Here is an 18913-nt window from a genome sequence, read left to right on the forward strand (position 1 = left end):
GTGCCTTAGCTAGATATACATACTCTTAATATCTCGCATGGATTGTAAATGCTTTACATGGTTGTGACAAACTTCTTTTGAATATGTATTTTCAAACATAAAATATTTTTTTCATTGGAAAGTTTATTTTCAATAAATAGATCTACTGGAGGGTGGGTGATTTCAATACCATTATTTGATGAATTATTGCCATTACTCTCCACAAACTACCTTTTGGGTCTTGCTAGCATCTTTTGTCAAGATTGTTTCCTCTTTCTTTAACTATGATAATAACTGAAGTGGAAAGGCAGCTCATAAAAATCACTTTGGGTCTATAAGCATAATTTAGAATGATGAGATCTATGTGGTAATTCTAGAACATTTGAATGAAAGTTACAATTTTTCTCTTCAAAACCTTCATGGTATTTTGACAGCTGAATTTAAAGGAGATGCAGAATGTGTATGCAGTTACGTGATTCCTTGTTTTCCTTCCCACTTTGATACAATGGGGAAGAAAAAAAAAATGAACAGAAAACAAAAGCTTCTACTTATAACTCTGTTAATTAGGAGTGAAGGAAATTAACTACTGCCTTTTTCCTCACTAGTTCACGCATTTTCTTGGTCTTGGTCCAATCTAAAAAATGAAGTGGCTTTTCATTTACGTTGGAATGGTACATTCTTGATTCATTCTCTTTTGAATTGTGTGCTCAAAAAAGAAGCAACTAGGAGGAAATAAATTAACCCCAAACTCACACTTTCATATTCCTCATGCCACTTTCTTCTCATGGTAATTAGTTAGGTAATTAACTAGTTAGCCATGCATAGATTGATCAAATGTGAATCTACTGTTTTGACTTCTCTAAGTCACCAGTACCTCTGTCACAAAAGCTTACTAGCTGAGAGAAAATAATTCCTTTATTTTGGAGCTGGGTTAAAGCTTCACTGTAATCCACGTGAGATGAGTATTTTCCATGGGGGGAAAAAAAAAATCAAACATGGCCAGGTCTTCTCTGAAAGACCTGTCTTATTTCTGCTCACCTCTCAAAACAAATGTTCTTTCCTAGCTTCTTCAGGTGAATCTTATCTACAGAGAAGTTCTTTTCTTAAGGTAGGAAGTAATCATCACCATTTCTTTCCCATTTTCTCTGACATTTATTGATCAGCCAAGCCAAGACTAGACCTTCCCACCAGTCCCTCATCCTCTTAAGTAAACAGGAAACATGATTCGTCTTCTCTCAGTTGCGCCAGTCAAGGTGCCAAGTTCATCCTGAAAGACCTCTGGGTAAACACAGCCAAAGCACCTCGATGACTAAGTGTAGTAAAGTAGTCAGAGAAATAAATGTGTGACTGACTATGTACCCCCTTTGCTCATGGCAGTTTATATTAAAACTCATGACCGTTGCAGCACACGTATAGTTTGTACAGTTTTAACTGAGTTCAACAGGGCTGTTTGCACAGCATTACTCATAGACTTTAGTTAGTTTTAGTTTTTAGTTTTATGTGTCTGGGGCATATGACTTCCTTCATCTGACTGTAAGCAATGTTTTTGTAATGAACCTATCTGAAGACCGAGGAGAAGAGAGCTCTCTCCCCTCTACCTTTTTCTTCTTTCTTTTTCTTTTTTTTTTTTTTTTTCCCCTAACTTTTTCCCCTAACTTTTTTGGGCATGTTTGACCCCCGGACAGACCACTTTGCCTGTCCCAGGGAGGAGCTGCTGTCTCCGGGAGGCAGAGTATCATGTGAATCAGCAGGCAGTACCTTTTCTGTTCTGCTTAAAGATCATCTTTACAGTGTGTTACAGTGTGTCATTCTCTCCAAGCAAGAAAAGCAATCATTTATATTTTTAATCAACCCCCTCCCCCCAGGAGCCTTGACTATGGAATTATCACAGCAATACCCTGGGCAGTATATCAGTAATGAGTTTGGCATCTCTTTAATAATAAAACTGTGACTGTCTCTAGCTCTGACCTCCATTTCACACATAAAAGTTTCACTTTTGTAGCACCAATTATACCTATCTGTCTATCTATCTGTATCTATGCAAACTTGATTCTAATGACTCAGACCTCATTAAATAAGGATTAATTTATATTAAATACATAATTAATTGGTAGGGATAAGGACTGTTTCACCTTTCATCATGACCAATCCATCTTCACCATGTATCAACATAGTGGCAAAAGAGGGAGTGTTCTAGCTTGAGTCCTGCACTTTTATTCCTCCTTTCTCTTCTATAAATTTAAAAATGTCACTGGCAATGGAGAACAGACTTTTTCAGAAGTACCAAATGTCCTCCTTTAAAGAGTTCACTTGCCTACACAGCAAACTAACATAGCTACAGTAAGGATGGTTGCAAAACTGAAAGAATCTTACTGCATTTAACAATTTGCCCTGCTTTTTACATAGGGATAGTTTCAGTATTTCTTTTCTGCATTGCAGTCTGCAGTGTAGGCTTTTCCAATAAGCATTTAAGAACTCAAGTTGAAAATTTCACGTTCTGGGGTAGGTACATATTTATCATGCTGGAAATTGGGATTTGGTTCCTAATCAGGTTAGCCTAAGGGGACACTTATGTTCCCTTTCGAAATATCTGTGAAGATTTAAGAAGATATCTCTCTGAAAACTGTTTTGTTGTCCCTTCAGTTTTGAGACAGTAACTCAGTGAGTAATAGGGAGATTTTTGCTTTGTGCTTTACCTTCTGTAAAAATCCTTACTCAGCTATGTCCTCTGAATGGCAAGAGTCATGAAAATGCTTCCTTTTGTCTGTTCAACACAACATAGCTATTAAGTTAGTTTTGTGATAAATGTTGGTGTGCTAGACCTCACTAACCTTCTCAGGCTGACATGTCGAATTGCTTTAAAAATGTTTGTATCTGCTCTGATGTTCAGGTAGGAGACTTCTACTCTGACATTGGATAGAAGAGAGCTTGTTTTGGAAAAGCATAATTAAAAGAAATACTCTTACACATAAGCTGCAGGATTTCATTTCTGATTCCTATTTGCACTCAAATATGTGCATATATTTTAATTAAAATAGGTTTTTCTTTTATCTTACCTGTCATTTTCAGTTTTAAAGACAAAGAAATGCTCATCTCTGAGCATGGCCTATTTTTTCTTCCTTGACTTCTTCTTAGGTAGAGATTATTTTATTGTCTCTGATCCTGATGTGATGACAAAATATAAATGTATCCTAATTTTTTCCTTCCTCCTGCGATATGGAGTCCTTGTCAACACTTCTTCCGGAAATAATGGCAGCAACACTTAGGAGCTGCCAAATACATTTCTGCTGTAATTTGAATACTGCTTTCTGAAGAGTCCTCCAAAGAGCCGCATTTTGGCTGGATAAAAGCATTGTTTTCCATATTCAGATGAAATTCTTAAGTTGTTTAATGAGCCTGAGTTCATTTTAAGGATATGGCACTTGTTAACAAATGAGATATATGTGTGGGAAGAAGGAGGAGGTGTCAAATGACCTCCCATGGGCCATGAGGCATCAGGCATTAGCCATCCCACCTCTACTCATTCCAGTCCACTCAGCAAATTACCCATTCCACCCTTTCATCTGATTGCCTCACCTTTCACGTCTCTTCACAAATACTCTTTTTTTATTTTTTTAACTTCCACTGCTATGCACACATCCATGGCTCTGGTGAACCAGACCCCTCCATCTTTGTGTGAAGTTTTTACCTTCATATTTCTCCTCCTCTGTCTACAACAGTCTCCTTAGCATTTCCATAAAAAAAAAAAAAAGCCATTTATCTGTTTTCTAAAATCCTTCTGAAGAGTCCTTTTTTCTACAGCAATAACCTACTGAGACTGTTAATTTACATTGCAATCCTTTAATTTACTTCCCACTAGGCAATAATAATATTTTACCATCTTGGAAAAATCTCTGACCTCTCAAAACTGATTTTGTTTCCTTCAGCAACCCTAATCCTTTGCTGTGTTTCTTCTTACCCATAACAAGACAGATGTTACATGTCTGTAAAGTACCACTTACCTAGTAACTTTTTATAAACAATACAAAAGAATAAATAAAATCTGGAGTACAAGTAAATTAAATAAAATTTAATCCTTGCCAAGTTTATTTGCTTTAGAATTATAATTCTAAATCACAGAATGGTTTGTGTTGGAAGAGACCTTAAAGATCATCCAGTTCCAACCCCCCTTCCATGGGAAGGGATGCCACCCACCAGACCACGTTGTCCAGAGCCCCATCCAACCTGGCCTTGAACAGTACCAGGGATGGGGCACCCACAGCTTCTCTGGGCAGCCCATTCCAGTGCCTCACCACCCTCTGAGTGAAGAATTTCTTCATTATATCTAATCTAAATCTACCCTCTTTCAGTTTAAAGCCATTACCCTTTGTCCTATCACTATACCCCCTGGCAAAGAATCCCTCCCCATCTTTCCTGTAGCCCCCCTTTAGGTACTGGAAGGTCATTGTAAGGTGTCTCCGGAGCTTTCTCTTCTCCAGGCTGAACATTCCCAACTCCCTCAGCTTTCCTTCACAGCTGAGGTTTTCCAGCCCTCTGATAATCCTCATAAGATTTCTTTGGGCTATCTTAAAGGTACATGACTCAACTATGCTGAGGGCCCCAGAGCTGGATGCAGCACTCCAGGTGGGGTCTCACAAGAACAGAGCAGAGTGGGACAATCACCTCCCTCGACCTGCTGGCCACGCTGCTTTTGATGCAGCCCAGGATATGTCTGGCTTTCTGTGCTGCAAGCACACATTGACAGCTCACATTGAGCTTCTCATCAACCAAACGTCCTTCTCCTCACAGCTGCTCTTAATCCAGTTACCCTCTAGTCTGTATCCATGTTTGGGATTGCCCCAACCCAGGTGCATGACCTTCCACTTGGCCATGTTGAACTTTATGAGGTTTTCACAGTCCCACCTCTCCAACCTGTTAAGATCCCTCTGGATGGCATTCTTTCCCTCCAGTGTGTCCCTTTCCTTTCATCTTTCACCTATTTCCCATTTTCTTCTCTTCTTTTCTTCCTGACATCTTTTGCCCCAGTCTGTTTTGTTCTTATCCTTCTCTCATTTTCTTTAACATTTGGCTTTGCTTTCACTTCCTCACTTCTTATTCTGCCACATTGACCTGTCTCATTTTTCCATTTGTCTCCTTCTCTTCTCTCTGTATTATTTCATATGTACTTCCCTTTTCTTTCCCCTCTGTCATGTCTCAGCATCAGCCAATCTCCTTGTGCTCTCTTGGAACTTCCTTTCCACTTCACCCAGTTAAAAAAAAAAATAAAAAATAAAAAAATGTAATTACCTTCTCCTTGCTCATTTGCTGATCCCAGTCTTTCCTCCAAATATTCTTTTTTCTTTATGTCTCATTTTCTGCATGATTTCTCTTCCCTCCTGTTTTTTGGTTGGGTGGGTTGGTGGGGTTTTGTTTGTTTGTATGTCTTTGCAGTACCTCCCCGCCCTACCCATCAGGTCCTTTTTATTTATAATATATACATATATTTACCTCTGTGTTTGGTTCCCACCTTTTCCCCATCTCTTCTATTTCTGCGTGATGTAAGTGTGGGGAGAGAGGTGGAAAAGGTTGGTGCAGGGGTTTCCAGGACAGGAGGAGGCATGTGGGCACCTCAGCAGTCCTTGGTGGGCATGGCATACAGTTTGGAGGCATTTTGCATCAGCCCAAGTTGCGGTTTTCCCTGCCACCTCTGTAGGTATTCCTGTCCCACAGACACGGGAGGCCAGGTAGTAATTCGGCACTGAAGGGCAAGTTGAAAGCATGGCTGTGTCCTGACTCGGAGCTCCAGCACTGCTTGCTGGCTGCGAGGAGTGGATGCTAGGACCATTTGCTCCAGGGAGGGAAGGAGGACTCCAGCCCTGTGTTGCAATGGCCAGGGCCTACTGGAGAGCCCTTTGGGGGCGGGAAGACCCATGTGCTTTCTGTCTGCTGTCCTTTCCATCTCTACACCCACAGTGAACTGGAGGATGGCCTGACAGGGTAATTGACAGGGGAAGTTGCTGGTATGAATTCATGCCAGCCTACAGTGACTTGCTCACTAGAGTTTGAATTGCCTGTGAACAGCTCTCGGCAGCTCTCATTTAGACCAGGAAAATGTCAAAATATTTTATTCAGTGGAAAACATAAGTGAGTTATCAGGGCTGACTGTTTCTGAGTTCATGCCTTTTAGCAAACAACTTCTGAAATGAGTTCTCCCTCCTCCTCTCAGCTAGCACTAAGCTGTTCATACGTTTTGAGGTTGTGATTTTTTTTAATTTTTTTTTTTGAAGCTTTTCTTTAAAACACAGTGGTTGTCATATTGAGGGACTGATCCTTTTGCTAGTACAATGAATGATAAAACAACTGTAGACTGTGAAAGGGGCAGCATAACAGTCTTTATCTTCTCTGTAATGTGTCTGAAATCCATCTGGTCTATTAGTGGCAGTAGGAAGATTTGAAAACATTAAAGCAACAAGGAAAAATTGCATGCTGGAATGAAGAGAAAGTACTGAGATTAGAACAAAATCATCTATTGCCATACACTTTCCCTACAGAGAAAAATGTCTAGATACCCATTACCTGACATAAAAGAGCCCAGTTTAGCTTTAGTCTGCTACTATTTACATAGTAGCTAGATAAAATAATGTTTATAATTTATGAGCAGTTCTTCGGTCCCATAATTTCATTGCCCTGATCAAAGACTTCCCAATACCTTAAGCAGAAACATCGGCTTTCTGATTCATTTGCAGCTACAAAAGGTGAGAAATGGTTAAAAAAAAAAATGCCTTCTTTGTTGTTCTTATGCTTATTCTTACTGTTTTTGTTGCTGTTGTTTTTATTCCTCTTCTCATCCTTATTCTTACTCTTATTCTTACTAAATCCTGATTCTCTGTCTCTCTGCCCAGTTATAAGGCTTTGAATCCACTGCAGAAGACTGCTAGGAGCCATAAATACTGAATTTTTTTTCAGAAGCTTTTCATCAAAGCATCTTGTATATTAAGTTTAGAGGTTGAACAATGCAGAAAATGCTGTCAGTGTTTTAAGATACTTGTGCTTGTTTTGCAGTACTTTGCAAAAGAAAAAGGAGAAGGAGCTTTAAGTACCCACTGCAGACGTGTGATGGCTGAAAACAAAGAATGTGTTTACAAAAAAACTGCCTATTTTTTATATTTCACACTGAAATTATCCAAATGTTTCCTCCTTAATTAGACTTTGTGAAAATTTAATTGATTAACCTAAGAACAGTAGCCACCATCAATTTAAAGACATCAGCAAGTAAATTTGTAGCAGCAGGGCTTCTTTATCAGATTATAAGCAATGTGAGTGGAAAAACTCTCCAAAATAGCCCAAATTTGGGGTCTGCAGGCTGATATCTAAGGCTGGCTTATTACTGATGATAAATCATTTTAAGTCATCACTATTATCAGCTTGTTTTGTTTGCCCTTTGATTCAAACTAGAATCTTCCTATGAATACTTGCACAGCTATCTCATTATCCTCTTTCAGATTCCTCCATAATTCCCATGACAGCTTTATAGAGGAGGCAATGCTGACATGCTTGTAGCTATCTTATCCTCTGACCAATACTTCATGGCTGTCTTTTTGAGCATCCCCATCTGCCAAAGACATTTTCTGTCTTCTGTACACTGCTTGGAACAGGGAGCTGTGAAAGCCTCGTTTCCTACATAAAGGAGGCTATGGTGGCTATGCTCCCTGTTTGTGGGCTGATCTCCTACTAAGTTTGAACAAACTTCTCAGTTTCAGCCAAATTCAGCATAAGGAGGAATCACAGAAGCTAGTAATTTCCTATTAATTTTGTGCAAACAAGCCTACAAGGAGAGAAGGACACTAATAAAACCTTCAGTAAAATAGTGTCTGCAAAGTATACTTTATTGTAGTTATTGAAGAATGTGGATAGGAGCTAAACCACAAAAAAAAAAAATGCTGTTGTATGCAAGACTTTGTTAATTCTGCAGCTCAAATAATTGCATGTTTTATGTTTGAATGGCATGATCCTGGTCTCTGTAATATGTGTATGCTGCCAAAAATAGCAATGTTTTGTAAAATATTTCAGTATCTACTGTGAGACACTTAAGGGAACACATTGAGATTCATTGAAGATGAAGAGAGCATGAAGTAAAACAACTGCTTCAATTTTACGGATGTTTCTTTATGCAATCTATAGGTTAAACACAATAGCATGCCAAAGTGCCAAGAGACACATTGATCCAATGTGATATTCCACAGCAGGCAAATTTGAGTCAAGTAATAGAGAGCAAGTTTCTTTTTATGTTGGTAAGGAAACTTTTAAGATCATCGCAGTGTGGAATTCACTCTTAGTTTTGTCTGTCCATGGCCCTGTCCTATAAGCTTCTGCTCAGCTATCTTCTCTTTCACAGAGCAGTGCTTCAGCATCTGTGTTTCTCCAGTCACAGTAACCCATCACATTGCAAGACCCACACAGAGTTTTAGACAGCAAGTTTGGATACTGACAGGATTTCACGGTACCCTTGTTCCACTCAAATTTTGCCAAAATGAAATGAAAATTTTAATTCTTTGTCACACTTTAGCCAAAATAAAATTCTGTTCTTTACTGAAGGAAGACTGAACTATAAGCTAGGGTAAGTCTACCAGAAATAACTAGCTGCATAAGAAGAGAGCACAGTTCAAATGTGTTCATAATCCCATTAAACCTAAACAATTCAGATTGACCAAGAACAAATCTCATTTCTTATTTTCTTTCCTTAGGATGCCTGTCAATTATGTTAAACTCAATTCATTCTCATCCTGCAACTTGAATAAATATAGATAGTACAACCTTTCTAAACTATATTACTCGTCTGAAAGGAGAAAAAAAAAAAAAACTTATTTTTCCAGAAACAATGATTACCCTACCAGTTGTAATTCATTGAATCTGAAAGCGCTTTTGTTATTATAATTATCTTCTGATTGAATTTTTTAGGCATCTATGATTATAGTAATGCAGCTTTTATCTTCTTTTAAATCATAAATTTCATAAAGACAAACACAATGGCTGGCATAAAACAATATTTTTTTTTTACCAGAATAAAGACAAAGACAAAACATTTTTGTTAATCAGAAAACAGCAAAGCATAGTACATCATCTTGAAATCTTGCATTGTGCTGTGAAAATGGCAGCCTATTAGGGAAAATTGATTTCATAATGGAAATAACACTGTACCTTGGGCTTGGTTTTGTTATGTTTTCTTTGTGTTTGTTTTTATTTTGTTGGTTTTGTTTTTCCTCTCTCCCAGGCCAATGTCAAAAGCATCATAGGTAACATTTCATGTTTTGAGGTAAAATTTGTTAATTTAATGGTGTCCCTTTCCAGATAAAAAATCACCATGATCTAGTTTTGGGTAACTGTGCTTCCCAGCTGAACAGGCTACTTATCAAAAACTTTTGGATGGAGACTGGTGGGCCATGTGCAGCAGAGAACCAAGTAGTGGGGCCTTCAGCAGTGGCTGCAAGTCAAGACTGACTGCCACTGTAGGTGCCGTACTGGTCTGCATCTCATGTGCCTGCACTTCATGGATGTCTGGCCAACCAGGTTGTCCAAAATGAAAGAGTTCAGCTTGCTTAGAGACTCCAAGCGTAACAGAGCCACACTGCCAGCCATGTGATTCAGTCTTGGTACAGGAGCTGTACATAATTCTCCACCATCTGGAAAGTCCAGATTTATTCCAGTGCAAATGTTAAGCGAAACACAGTAATACCCACTATTATTTACCTTTTGCTTTGCTTTAAATCTGTTTTCTTTTTCAGTTACATTACTTGTGAGTTGTGACTTTTTCTTTTTTTATAATCTTTGGAAGGAACCAAAGTGATAGTGGGAAGTAACTGAAGTAAAATTATGTGAAAAGAGAAATTGTGTTACTGACAATTCAAATATAAAACTGAGGACAACAGAAAGCATATGTAGCATTACAATAAGATCTTCCATTTTTTGTTGAAACTCACTTTCCTTCCTTTCATCATCACATGGTTCTGTCTGCACTTCGTCAAAAAATGGTAAAATCATTTCAACAAGAAGTTTTACTTTTTTTTTTTTTTTTTTTAAGACTCTTCAAGATCTAGAGATACCCTTCTGTACGAAGGCATCTCTGCTCAATTTTCCTCTGTCCACAGAAGCAAATTTGTTTCATTTCCGTGAAACCCTGCATGTGCTGACATAAGAATACAAGGAGATTAGGACCAGCCACAGGATGGTGTCTGGTCCTAATGACAGTCTTCAAGCTGATGAGTAAATCTTAGAAGCAGTGAACTGCTAAATTCTATCTGTGGATGTTGTGTTTTTTTTTTATGTTCAGTCAGCTTTCCATGAAAATCTGCATTTACATTTCTGCCCATTTGTTAAATCTTACAAGCTTACCTTCTTTTCATGCTTAGTATTGAAATACTGTAGGTATTTTTTGTTTGTTTGTTTGTTTTTTCTCAAGGTAACTTTTGGAAATATAGACCATTAGGCCATCACAACAACAGCAACAGCACTGTGTTAGTTGTATTATCAATTCTAAAAATCTATCTTCAAAAGAATCCCAGATATCTTTCTAGGTGACAGGTCTCCATATGAAAAAAAATTCCTGAGTATGTGAGTTAGAAATGATCTGGTGGACATGAAGCATGATCTTCAGAAATTCTCTGGTGGGTGTGGTGTAAGCATGGCCTTGCACCTTGCATGCAGAGGCTCGTACTGGAAATATGTGTAGAGATGAGCATCAACCCTCGAAAACAAGGGGTAACTGTGGGAACAAAGTAGATCTAAATGTAACAGAATCTGCTGTCTTGGTTCCATATCTCACCTTTCAGTAGGATTTCATCACCAAATAAGATGTCAGGACTTGTGCAGTGTTCACCCCAAGCATACTGTTTCTGTTACACCAGCATGAAGCTAGCCAGCAGGCAAGGATAATCATGACTTCAGAAATCCCAGGGTAAGCATTTCTGATGGCTAGAGTGCAAGAAATCAAAACTGATTTACTCCTTTGGTTTACTTTCAAGTGTTAGCACTTCACCTCTGTAGCTTTAATTCCTTTTCTCATGGACATATTTTAAGTGCAGGTTAAGGTTGGCACGTGTGCTGTTGTTTCTGACATAGTGCATCTGGCTTGCAAGTGCAAACCTGAAAAACCTTCTTTGGCCTCACAAAGTACAGAAAGAGGATGAGGAGTCCTGAGTATATCATTCAAGTCAGGCTCATATTATTAGAATTTTGATCAAGCATTCTATATAGCAAAATCACTTGGTTTGATCTGAAAAGTTGTTTAAAGTACAAAATGGCCTGTTGATGTAAAGCAGATGACTCTAGAGTGATTATTACATGTCTGGAGGATGCTAGAAGGTTCCTCAGTGGTGATGATCACAAAGAGATCACAAGTAGAGCTATAAGATATGAGGCCGTAAGATATAAGATATAAGCCATAGTATCAGCCATGTCTTTTTGTAACAAGTGTGCTTCCTATTTGACAATTTAAACAATGGAGCTGTAGCATAGCAAAGATGCACAAGTGTTAACCAACACCATAAAAAGCTAACTTGCTGTTTCTCGTCAGACAGTTTAATGATTTGGAAGATGACAGAGGGATGCCAAACCACAATGCTTACTTGGAATATGAATGGTGTCAAGGAACAGTAGCTGCCAATTTGATGTAGGGCCTAAATGCTGTAGGCCATTTCTCTCTGACGCTGTTCCATGTGCAACCTAAGAAAAAGGGAGCAAAATTAACACATAAATCTGTTGTATTTTTTTACACTAAAGTAGTATAAAGGGAGAAGAGATTGCATTACCTATGAGAAAAAACACTCATGGTGTGGTTTTATGTTCTTGAACTATTTGAATATGAATGTGTCTTTAAACAGTATTTTTTTCTTGTGAATGCAGTGCATTTTTGTCTCTAAATTCTCAGATGAAAATAAGAAGAATTAATATTATACTAATATTAATTATTAAGGGGAGTGGCTAGAAGAATCTGGAAGATCTATGTAATGCAGGCAGATGTCTGTCAATTATATTGTATTAGATGTTTCCTTATTCCCCGTTGCATGATGTCTAAGACTAAAATGTCTATAAATAATATGTTTTGATGTACAATTTTGGTGCTTCAGGTGCTACATAGCAAAAGACGGAGACCAAGGAACTTAAAATATCTAATTTGTTATTCTGCTCATGCCTCATGATACTTGATCTCATGCATGTGTGAGAGGATGAGAGCAGGTCCATGCTCTGCACTGAATAGACAATACAGCAGGAGAAAAAAATGCATGCACTGAAATCTGACAAAAGAGGGGAGTTTGCTTTGGATTGTGCTGGGCAGCCTTCCCTAGAAAAGACTTCATTATAATACTTTAATATTTTAAATCAACTCTCAATGTGGTTAAATATATGATGTAGATTATGTCGGCATAGGCAACCCCCTTGACTGTGAAAAGTGAATGTAGTGCGCAGCCTTATCAGAGCACCAGCAGGGATTACCACAGCATCGGTTTTGCACGGTACCCGATGCTAAGGAGTTGACTCTTGTCTTCTTTACTGCCTTGTGACTGCGCTGATCGTAGAGGCAGTATTCTTTATTTACACCAGTGAGACATGATCACAAGTGAGTCTTCATCAGGAGCTAAAGCCAAAGCGAGAAGGAGAAAGTGCTCCTTCAAAGGGAGCATCTGAGCCCTGCTACACTCAAAACTATTATTTAAAAAACAGTTAAGTGAGTGCAGTTAGAATGCTATTGTGCTTTAAATCTCTGGAGGAAAGAAGGTGATTAGACATAGTTGCTATTTTTTTCTGTAATATTTTTGAATAGAATATGTTACTTGCACATGCTGCAGAAGCTGAGCATAAATTGCCTCACTAAGCTCTATTATTCTGGGGAACAGTGAGAATAACAAGCTGAGATAGTGATGAACTCAGAGAAATATGAATAACACATTAACGCTCAGGATGTATCAATAGCACGCTGACTGACACTGAGGACATGCATCTCGAGGATGTAAGGGATTGCAAGAATGGGTCTCCAAAATCAGGTCTGGAGATGGGAGATTTTCACGACCGCTTCTGATGGCTCTAGGGAAGACAGATTCAGCTGCAGGGGGTAAGAAATCTTGCCAATAAAAAACAGAGGGGGGTTATCTCTCAGATGTCATTAGGCTCCACGTAAAAGCTGGGGGGATGCTAAGCAGGAGTTATTTTTATTTTCATACACAGAGAACACAGTACGGGGATGTTTATGGTACTCAGCTGATTATATCTCAGGCTTACTGCTCTTCCAACCTAATTTCCTGCTTAAAACTCAGGAGAATATGATGCATGAGAGAGCTTCAGGGGAGGGAGGGTGAGATGCTATAGAAACATTCCCCAGTTGGCCTTATAAGATATCACAGTGCTGTATAACCAATGCCGTTTGCATGGGATTCCAGACACACACACACACACACACACACAAAATTTATTGAGAAACATAAGGGTGCACAAAGAGGATTTTTTTTTCGTTCAAGAGATTCTTTTTGTCTGCATTTGGTGCAGCGTGCTGGATTAACAACCCTTATACCAAAAGTCCTCTTACCAGAGAACAAGCAGCCTGCTTCTTGAGTGATGGGCCCTTGAGCCATCAGGGCTTAGCTCTATCTCTCAAGTTACAGTCCTTTCTTCTGAAATTGCCCAGCAGGATTCAGCAGAAGCTGGACCGAACACACCAGCTTAAATCGTGTATTATAAAATAGCTACAATAATTCCAGTTTTGTCTCTTTCAGCCCAACATCCGCAGTTCTCACTTTGATTAAGTGGGAACTTGTGAAATTAAAGAACTCAATATGTATGCCAATGGGTATTTAAGATGCTGTATGCTATAATTGCCATTGATTATAATCAATCAGAAAAAATTCAGATCAGTTTCTATACTTGATCATTGCTGAAAGCTACACTGTACATAGCAATCTGAGACATTACAGAAGAGCAGCCGGAAATTATACTATACTGCACTGACACAGCCAAACAATTTAAGTAGTCCAGTAGGAGCCAATAAGTTCATAGCTCTGATGTAGTTATTAACGTTGCTGCAGCTTGAGAAATTCTAGCAGTATGAAACACCTATTCAGCTGAATGCTAGTGCACCATCATAGTGGGGAAAAAAGTGCTACTACAGTTTGCATTTCTATTGAGTTAGAAATTAGTTGCTTCTATATCCCAAATTATGGTTTCTGAGGCACAAAGAAGCACATCGAGGCACAGCACTATTGTAGCTTCAGAAACTAGAAGCAGTATGTCTATAAGGCAGGAGTACGTGAAATGTTGGAGCATCCTATGAACAGGGTCCTGCCTTGACAAGCTAGAAATATATATTTTGGGGGGTTTGCCATTGATGTGACAGTCAGTAAGTTAAAAACAAGTTTCCTGTCCTCGTTTCAATGTCTTGATGCTTTCCACAAAGACTGTGTGGCCAAAGGAGAGAGAGATGTCTCTATATTTTCAGCTTTACCAACTCACAATTATGTTTTTATAAGGGTGAAAGAGGACTCTGCAGTGGCTTGAGGAAATCTTGACCTGTTGAGGTGTCTATTACCTTGGAAGAAGTCAAGCACTGTCTGGAATTTCTTTATTCCTTAGCAAATGAAATAGCCAGTACTTTCTAGGTTATCTTTAGGACACTTCTAATGCTGGAAAATCTAGGAAAGATTTTAGCAGAGGTGTAAAATCAAGCAACAACAATAACAAAGGAAAAGAAAAATATAATGTTAGCAGAAGCGTTTAGAAACGTGACAAAGGAAACAGTGGCTTAATTTGCTCTGATTTACCTTAAGTTTGTGGCAAGAGCTGTGGAGCCTTAGTTAGAAATATGAAAATCAAGTTTTTCAATTAGTTATAACCATGGTGCAGCTGTTTTCAGGATGGTGCCTGTGAGCACACCCAGTGCAGCTGAGTTGTTAATTTAGAGGTAGCCCAGCCAACTATCGGCAGAGATAAGATGAGGATTTTGTGGGAGAAGATGGACCTGTTTGGAACTAGGCAACTGACTGAACCAACACGAGGAAGTCTTTGACTGATTGTTAAAGGAGCCGTGCAGGTGGGAATTTCAGGCTGCTCTCAAGATTTTCCTTAAGGAAGCTCCTGATGTGTCTGCTCTTGATTGTATGTTCAAACTTGTTGGGATAACATCGTGGATGGAGTGAACCAAAGACTTCCCCTAGAGCATTCCTGCTGCAGAAGTAAACAAATTACACATTTGTAAGTAGTCAACAGAAGCTCTTCCTTCAGAATTGTTTGTGTGTGACAGTCTTTTGTATGTAGCTGAGATAATCTTTGATGGTGTTGATCAATAGCACTGGAAAATGTTGGTGCTGGGGTGGTTTTGTAGGACCACGTCTAGCTGGGTTATAACTGTACAGAGCAGAGGTTTGGGAAGCATCTCGTGATCCAGCTGAACACATCCTGTCAAGATAGTTGTGGTGGAGACTCCCATCACCACCAGGCAGGGAATGGCCATGTTGCTCAGAAAATTTAATTTCCATGCAAGCATTACTGCATGTCAGGGTCTTAATATATTAGGGTGGTGTTTTTTTTTTTTTCCCTCTTTAACAAACACTCTACCCTGTCTTATTCACCCAGCAAACTGAAATTGGGCTAACAAGAAGGACAAGTCACACGGATATGTATAGCTATACTAAGGTTTTTGGATGAGATACTTCCTACATATAATGCCTTCTACAAATAGAGTCCTTAAGTAATTTTTAGGTATTCTCTTAGCTATGACAGCTAAGTATAGTGGCTCTTGACGTCAGGAATGTAATGCTTTGAATTGGAGCTTGACCTGTGGTAAAACCCTCCCTTACTTTTCCCTTCTAGTGTCAACTTAACAACAGCAATGCCTTGTAGATCTTAGTAACTCAGATATATACTCTATGCTCAGATGGTGCTTGTAGAAGTCAACATACATGTTGGGTGAGTGGACTTAATGTTAGCTGGAAAAGAAGCAGTTAATTAATGTGACATGAATTAAGTTCTTCCCACCAGCTGGTGGTAGGCCTCAAGCTCTCCTGAATTGCCCCAAGGGTTTACCTTCAGTACAAAAACAAACCATTAGAGAAACATGCATTTTGTTGATTTGTGAATGAGGACAGCAGCACCATATATGGCTCGTTCTTGCTGAAAGGATCCGTGACTGTTTGAAATGAGTAATTTTTGAATCTTTCAGAACTGACTTTGGAAGACTGAGTAGACGTTCCTCTGGTGTAACAGTTTGCATGTGTAAAAAAAATGGGAATTAAATTTTTTCTGCCTTTGAGTAAATGCTGAGACTGACAGGTGAAAACTGAAGAAAGAGATTGAGAACAGAGGGCACCATTTTTGTATTCTAGTAAAAGCAGCAAAAACTCCTCCCAGTGAGGTAGATCTGGTTGTGTGTTGTGTATGGTTGGTTGGTCCACTACATATTCTATAGGGACTATATTCTGGTGTGTCTTCCACCCCACTACTGAGTTAAATGAGTTAAATACCATTAAAAGAACTAGTTATTCTTTTTTTTTTTTTATTCAAAAGTTGATATCAGCAGTCTAAATATTGATACTAGATAAGAGGCAGTTATGCATCAATTAGTGATGCTGAATTTCCAATAGACACTGCTCCGTTTTTAGGTATTTGCTTATTGCAGAAGTTGAATGGAGTAGCTGGGTAACCCCTCACGTAAATTCTCTTTGTCAGCAAAGATATTATTTCTGAAATTCATGTCACTGTAATCGCTTCTTTTCCCCTGATGCTATTACATCATGTTACATGTGTTAATTTAGGGAATGATGTAATAGCACAGCAGTTTGGCATGCCACAGGGACAACCATTTCTAGGAAGGTGCCCACAGCTATGGTGAGGGAATGGAAACCTTATATGAAAATCTGCCTTTAATTACCAGCAAGACTTTAACCATGAGCAAAGCAGTATCACATATTAGGAAATGCCTTGTTGAGGAAAAGCAAATACTTCAGTTCTCAATGGATTAATTAGAAAAGGAGCCCCATCCAGGACCCACAATTGTTTACTTGAATAGTTTTTGAGCAAACTACAGTGTTTCAGCCAGGCGCTAATTGTGCCTGATGGACCCATTACTTTATAATCAGAGCAGTGTTGTAACATTTTCCCCAGTGATTAATTAAATCGATGAGATAGTGCCCAAACCATGCTAGCAAGCAAGACCATTTTTTCACCATCTCTGCCAGAGGCATTGCTAAGACGTGTATATTGTTGGGTCTGCTACCCCTCACTTAGTAGGTTACAATACCAAGAGGATCCAGAGTGCTGTGCATCTTTGTTCTCCATCATGACTTGGCCCTGCAGTTGCCCACGGAGGATCTCATAAGGCTCTGGAAACCTCAACTGCTTTTCAATTAGGCTTATTTCCTACAAAGGTTGTTTTCTGAACAAGGTTAAATGTGCAGCACTTGTGAAAAAGCCTGTGCCTGCAGCCAAAGGCACTTAAAAGACAGGAAAGCTGTCACTTAACTGCTGTCCACTTCAGAAAGCACTAAGGGCAGCAGGAAGCCACAATGAATGAATGGTAAGGTGATTGCATCTTTTACAATTTCTTTTCATTGCTGCTCGGGCTGCTGCCTTCTCAGTGATCTGACCTTATATTATTTGATCTTTCTTTCTCCTTTTAATGCTGAATGTTTCTGCAACAGGATCATCAGGCAAAATCTGGTTGTGTGTGTGCAGCAAATGCAGGGGAGAAAGGGAGGGATGAGGAAAGATTTGCTTGAAACTTTGCTTGGGGCTCACAGATGGCTAAGGAAAACAAAGAAAAAAGTAATAATTTAAAGGGTGATTTGTGGCTTTTTTGTATATTTCTGAGAAGAGGCAATGAATATTTGTGCTATTTGGATTCCCAGTGAGCAGGTAATGTACCTGCACTGCAGTCTTTAACTGAATTTGTTACAATATTTGAAATAAATTGATGTATTTCCATCTTTAGTGTGTACAGAACTGTGTAAGACACCTCTACCCATGCTTAAGTTACAAACGTGTTTACATTTGTGGGATGTTGGATCTATTTTTCCTGTAGATGCATAAAGAATTGCATGTGAAGCCTGATCGCTTAGGCACATTATTACCTGTAAACACGGCCACCTCTGATCAACAAGGCATTAAATGAAGTCTTCACTCAGTTCACAGTGAAGCTGATGAAGACAAAAAGTCTGGACAACCGATCAATGCTAAGTGTGGCTGGATTTGCTGAGTCAAGGCCTGTAGTCTTACGAACTGTGAGTTACGAAATACTCATGGAACTGGTGTTTGTTCCCTGCCACCTCCTTTCTCTTTCTTGTGATTTTATACCACTAATTACACACACACACTGTGTCCAGCAGTGCTTTGTAAGAGTAACTTAGCCCATACAGAGCTCCATGCTTATACATCTTTCCTGCTTACAGGACTGAAAGTATATACAGGCTTCCTTGTCATGCAGCTTTGCTCTGATGTGGGCTGACATGGTGTTAACTTAGTTCCAGAGGACCCTTCTGGGATTAAAAAAAGAGCAAAAACAACACTGTGGGGAATGTTTTCTATCTTGTTTGCATTGCACAATGGAGTCATAGAAACTATAGGTGGGGAAAAGCCCTATGCATTTTTAGGGTTCATGATAATGTCTGATAAAAATATTGGAAGGGATTTGAACTGCTATGAAAATTTTCCCAGAAAGCTTGTGTTTTCAAAAAAGTTCCCACAGAACTGCCTACCTTTTTCACAAAGCTCTGATATTGGAGACAAAATTTTCGGACAATATCAGTGGTATATCTGAAGATCATGTCTAAAAATGCTCAGTGCTGTAAAATACATGTGAATGAACAGTTCACAGAGTAAAGTTTAAAAGAGAGGGTGTAGTGGAAAGCTGACGGTGATGGTACCCCTAGAAAAATATTTGACTACCTCTTTATTATTATAAAACACCTATATTTTAGTT

At 38.9% G+C, this 18913-nt stretch overlaps 1 protein-coding gene across 19 annotated transcripts in view; it reads left to right on the forward strand.

The window, feature by feature from the left end:
- Nucleotides 1-18913, forward strand: part of LINGO2 (leucine rich repeat and Ig domain containing 2) — a 537865-nt gene that overhangs the window by 456305 nt on the left and 62647 nt on the right. For 3 of the 19 annotated variants that reach the window (XM_080574199.1, XM_080574200.1, XM_080574184.1), the window contains one exon: nucleotides 1-17512. This exon is cut by the window's left edge and continues 14832 nt beyond it. The exons of the other annotated variants lie outside the window; for them this stretch is intronic. In XM_080574199.1, the coding sequence (XP_080430325.1) occupies nucleotides 17510-17512 (3 nt within the window). In that variant the 5' untranslated portion in view covers nucleotides 1-17509. The remainder of the gene's footprint in view (nucleotides 17513-18913) is intronic. 19 annotated transcript variants of the gene reach the window in all.

The sequence above is a fragment of the Anser brachyrhynchus genome (assembly GCF_964034855.1).
Source record: "Anser brachyrhynchus genome assembly, chromosome: Z".
Taxonomy (NCBI): domain Eukaryota; kingdom Metazoa; phylum Chordata; class Aves; order Anseriformes; family Anatidae; genus Anser; species Anser brachyrhynchus.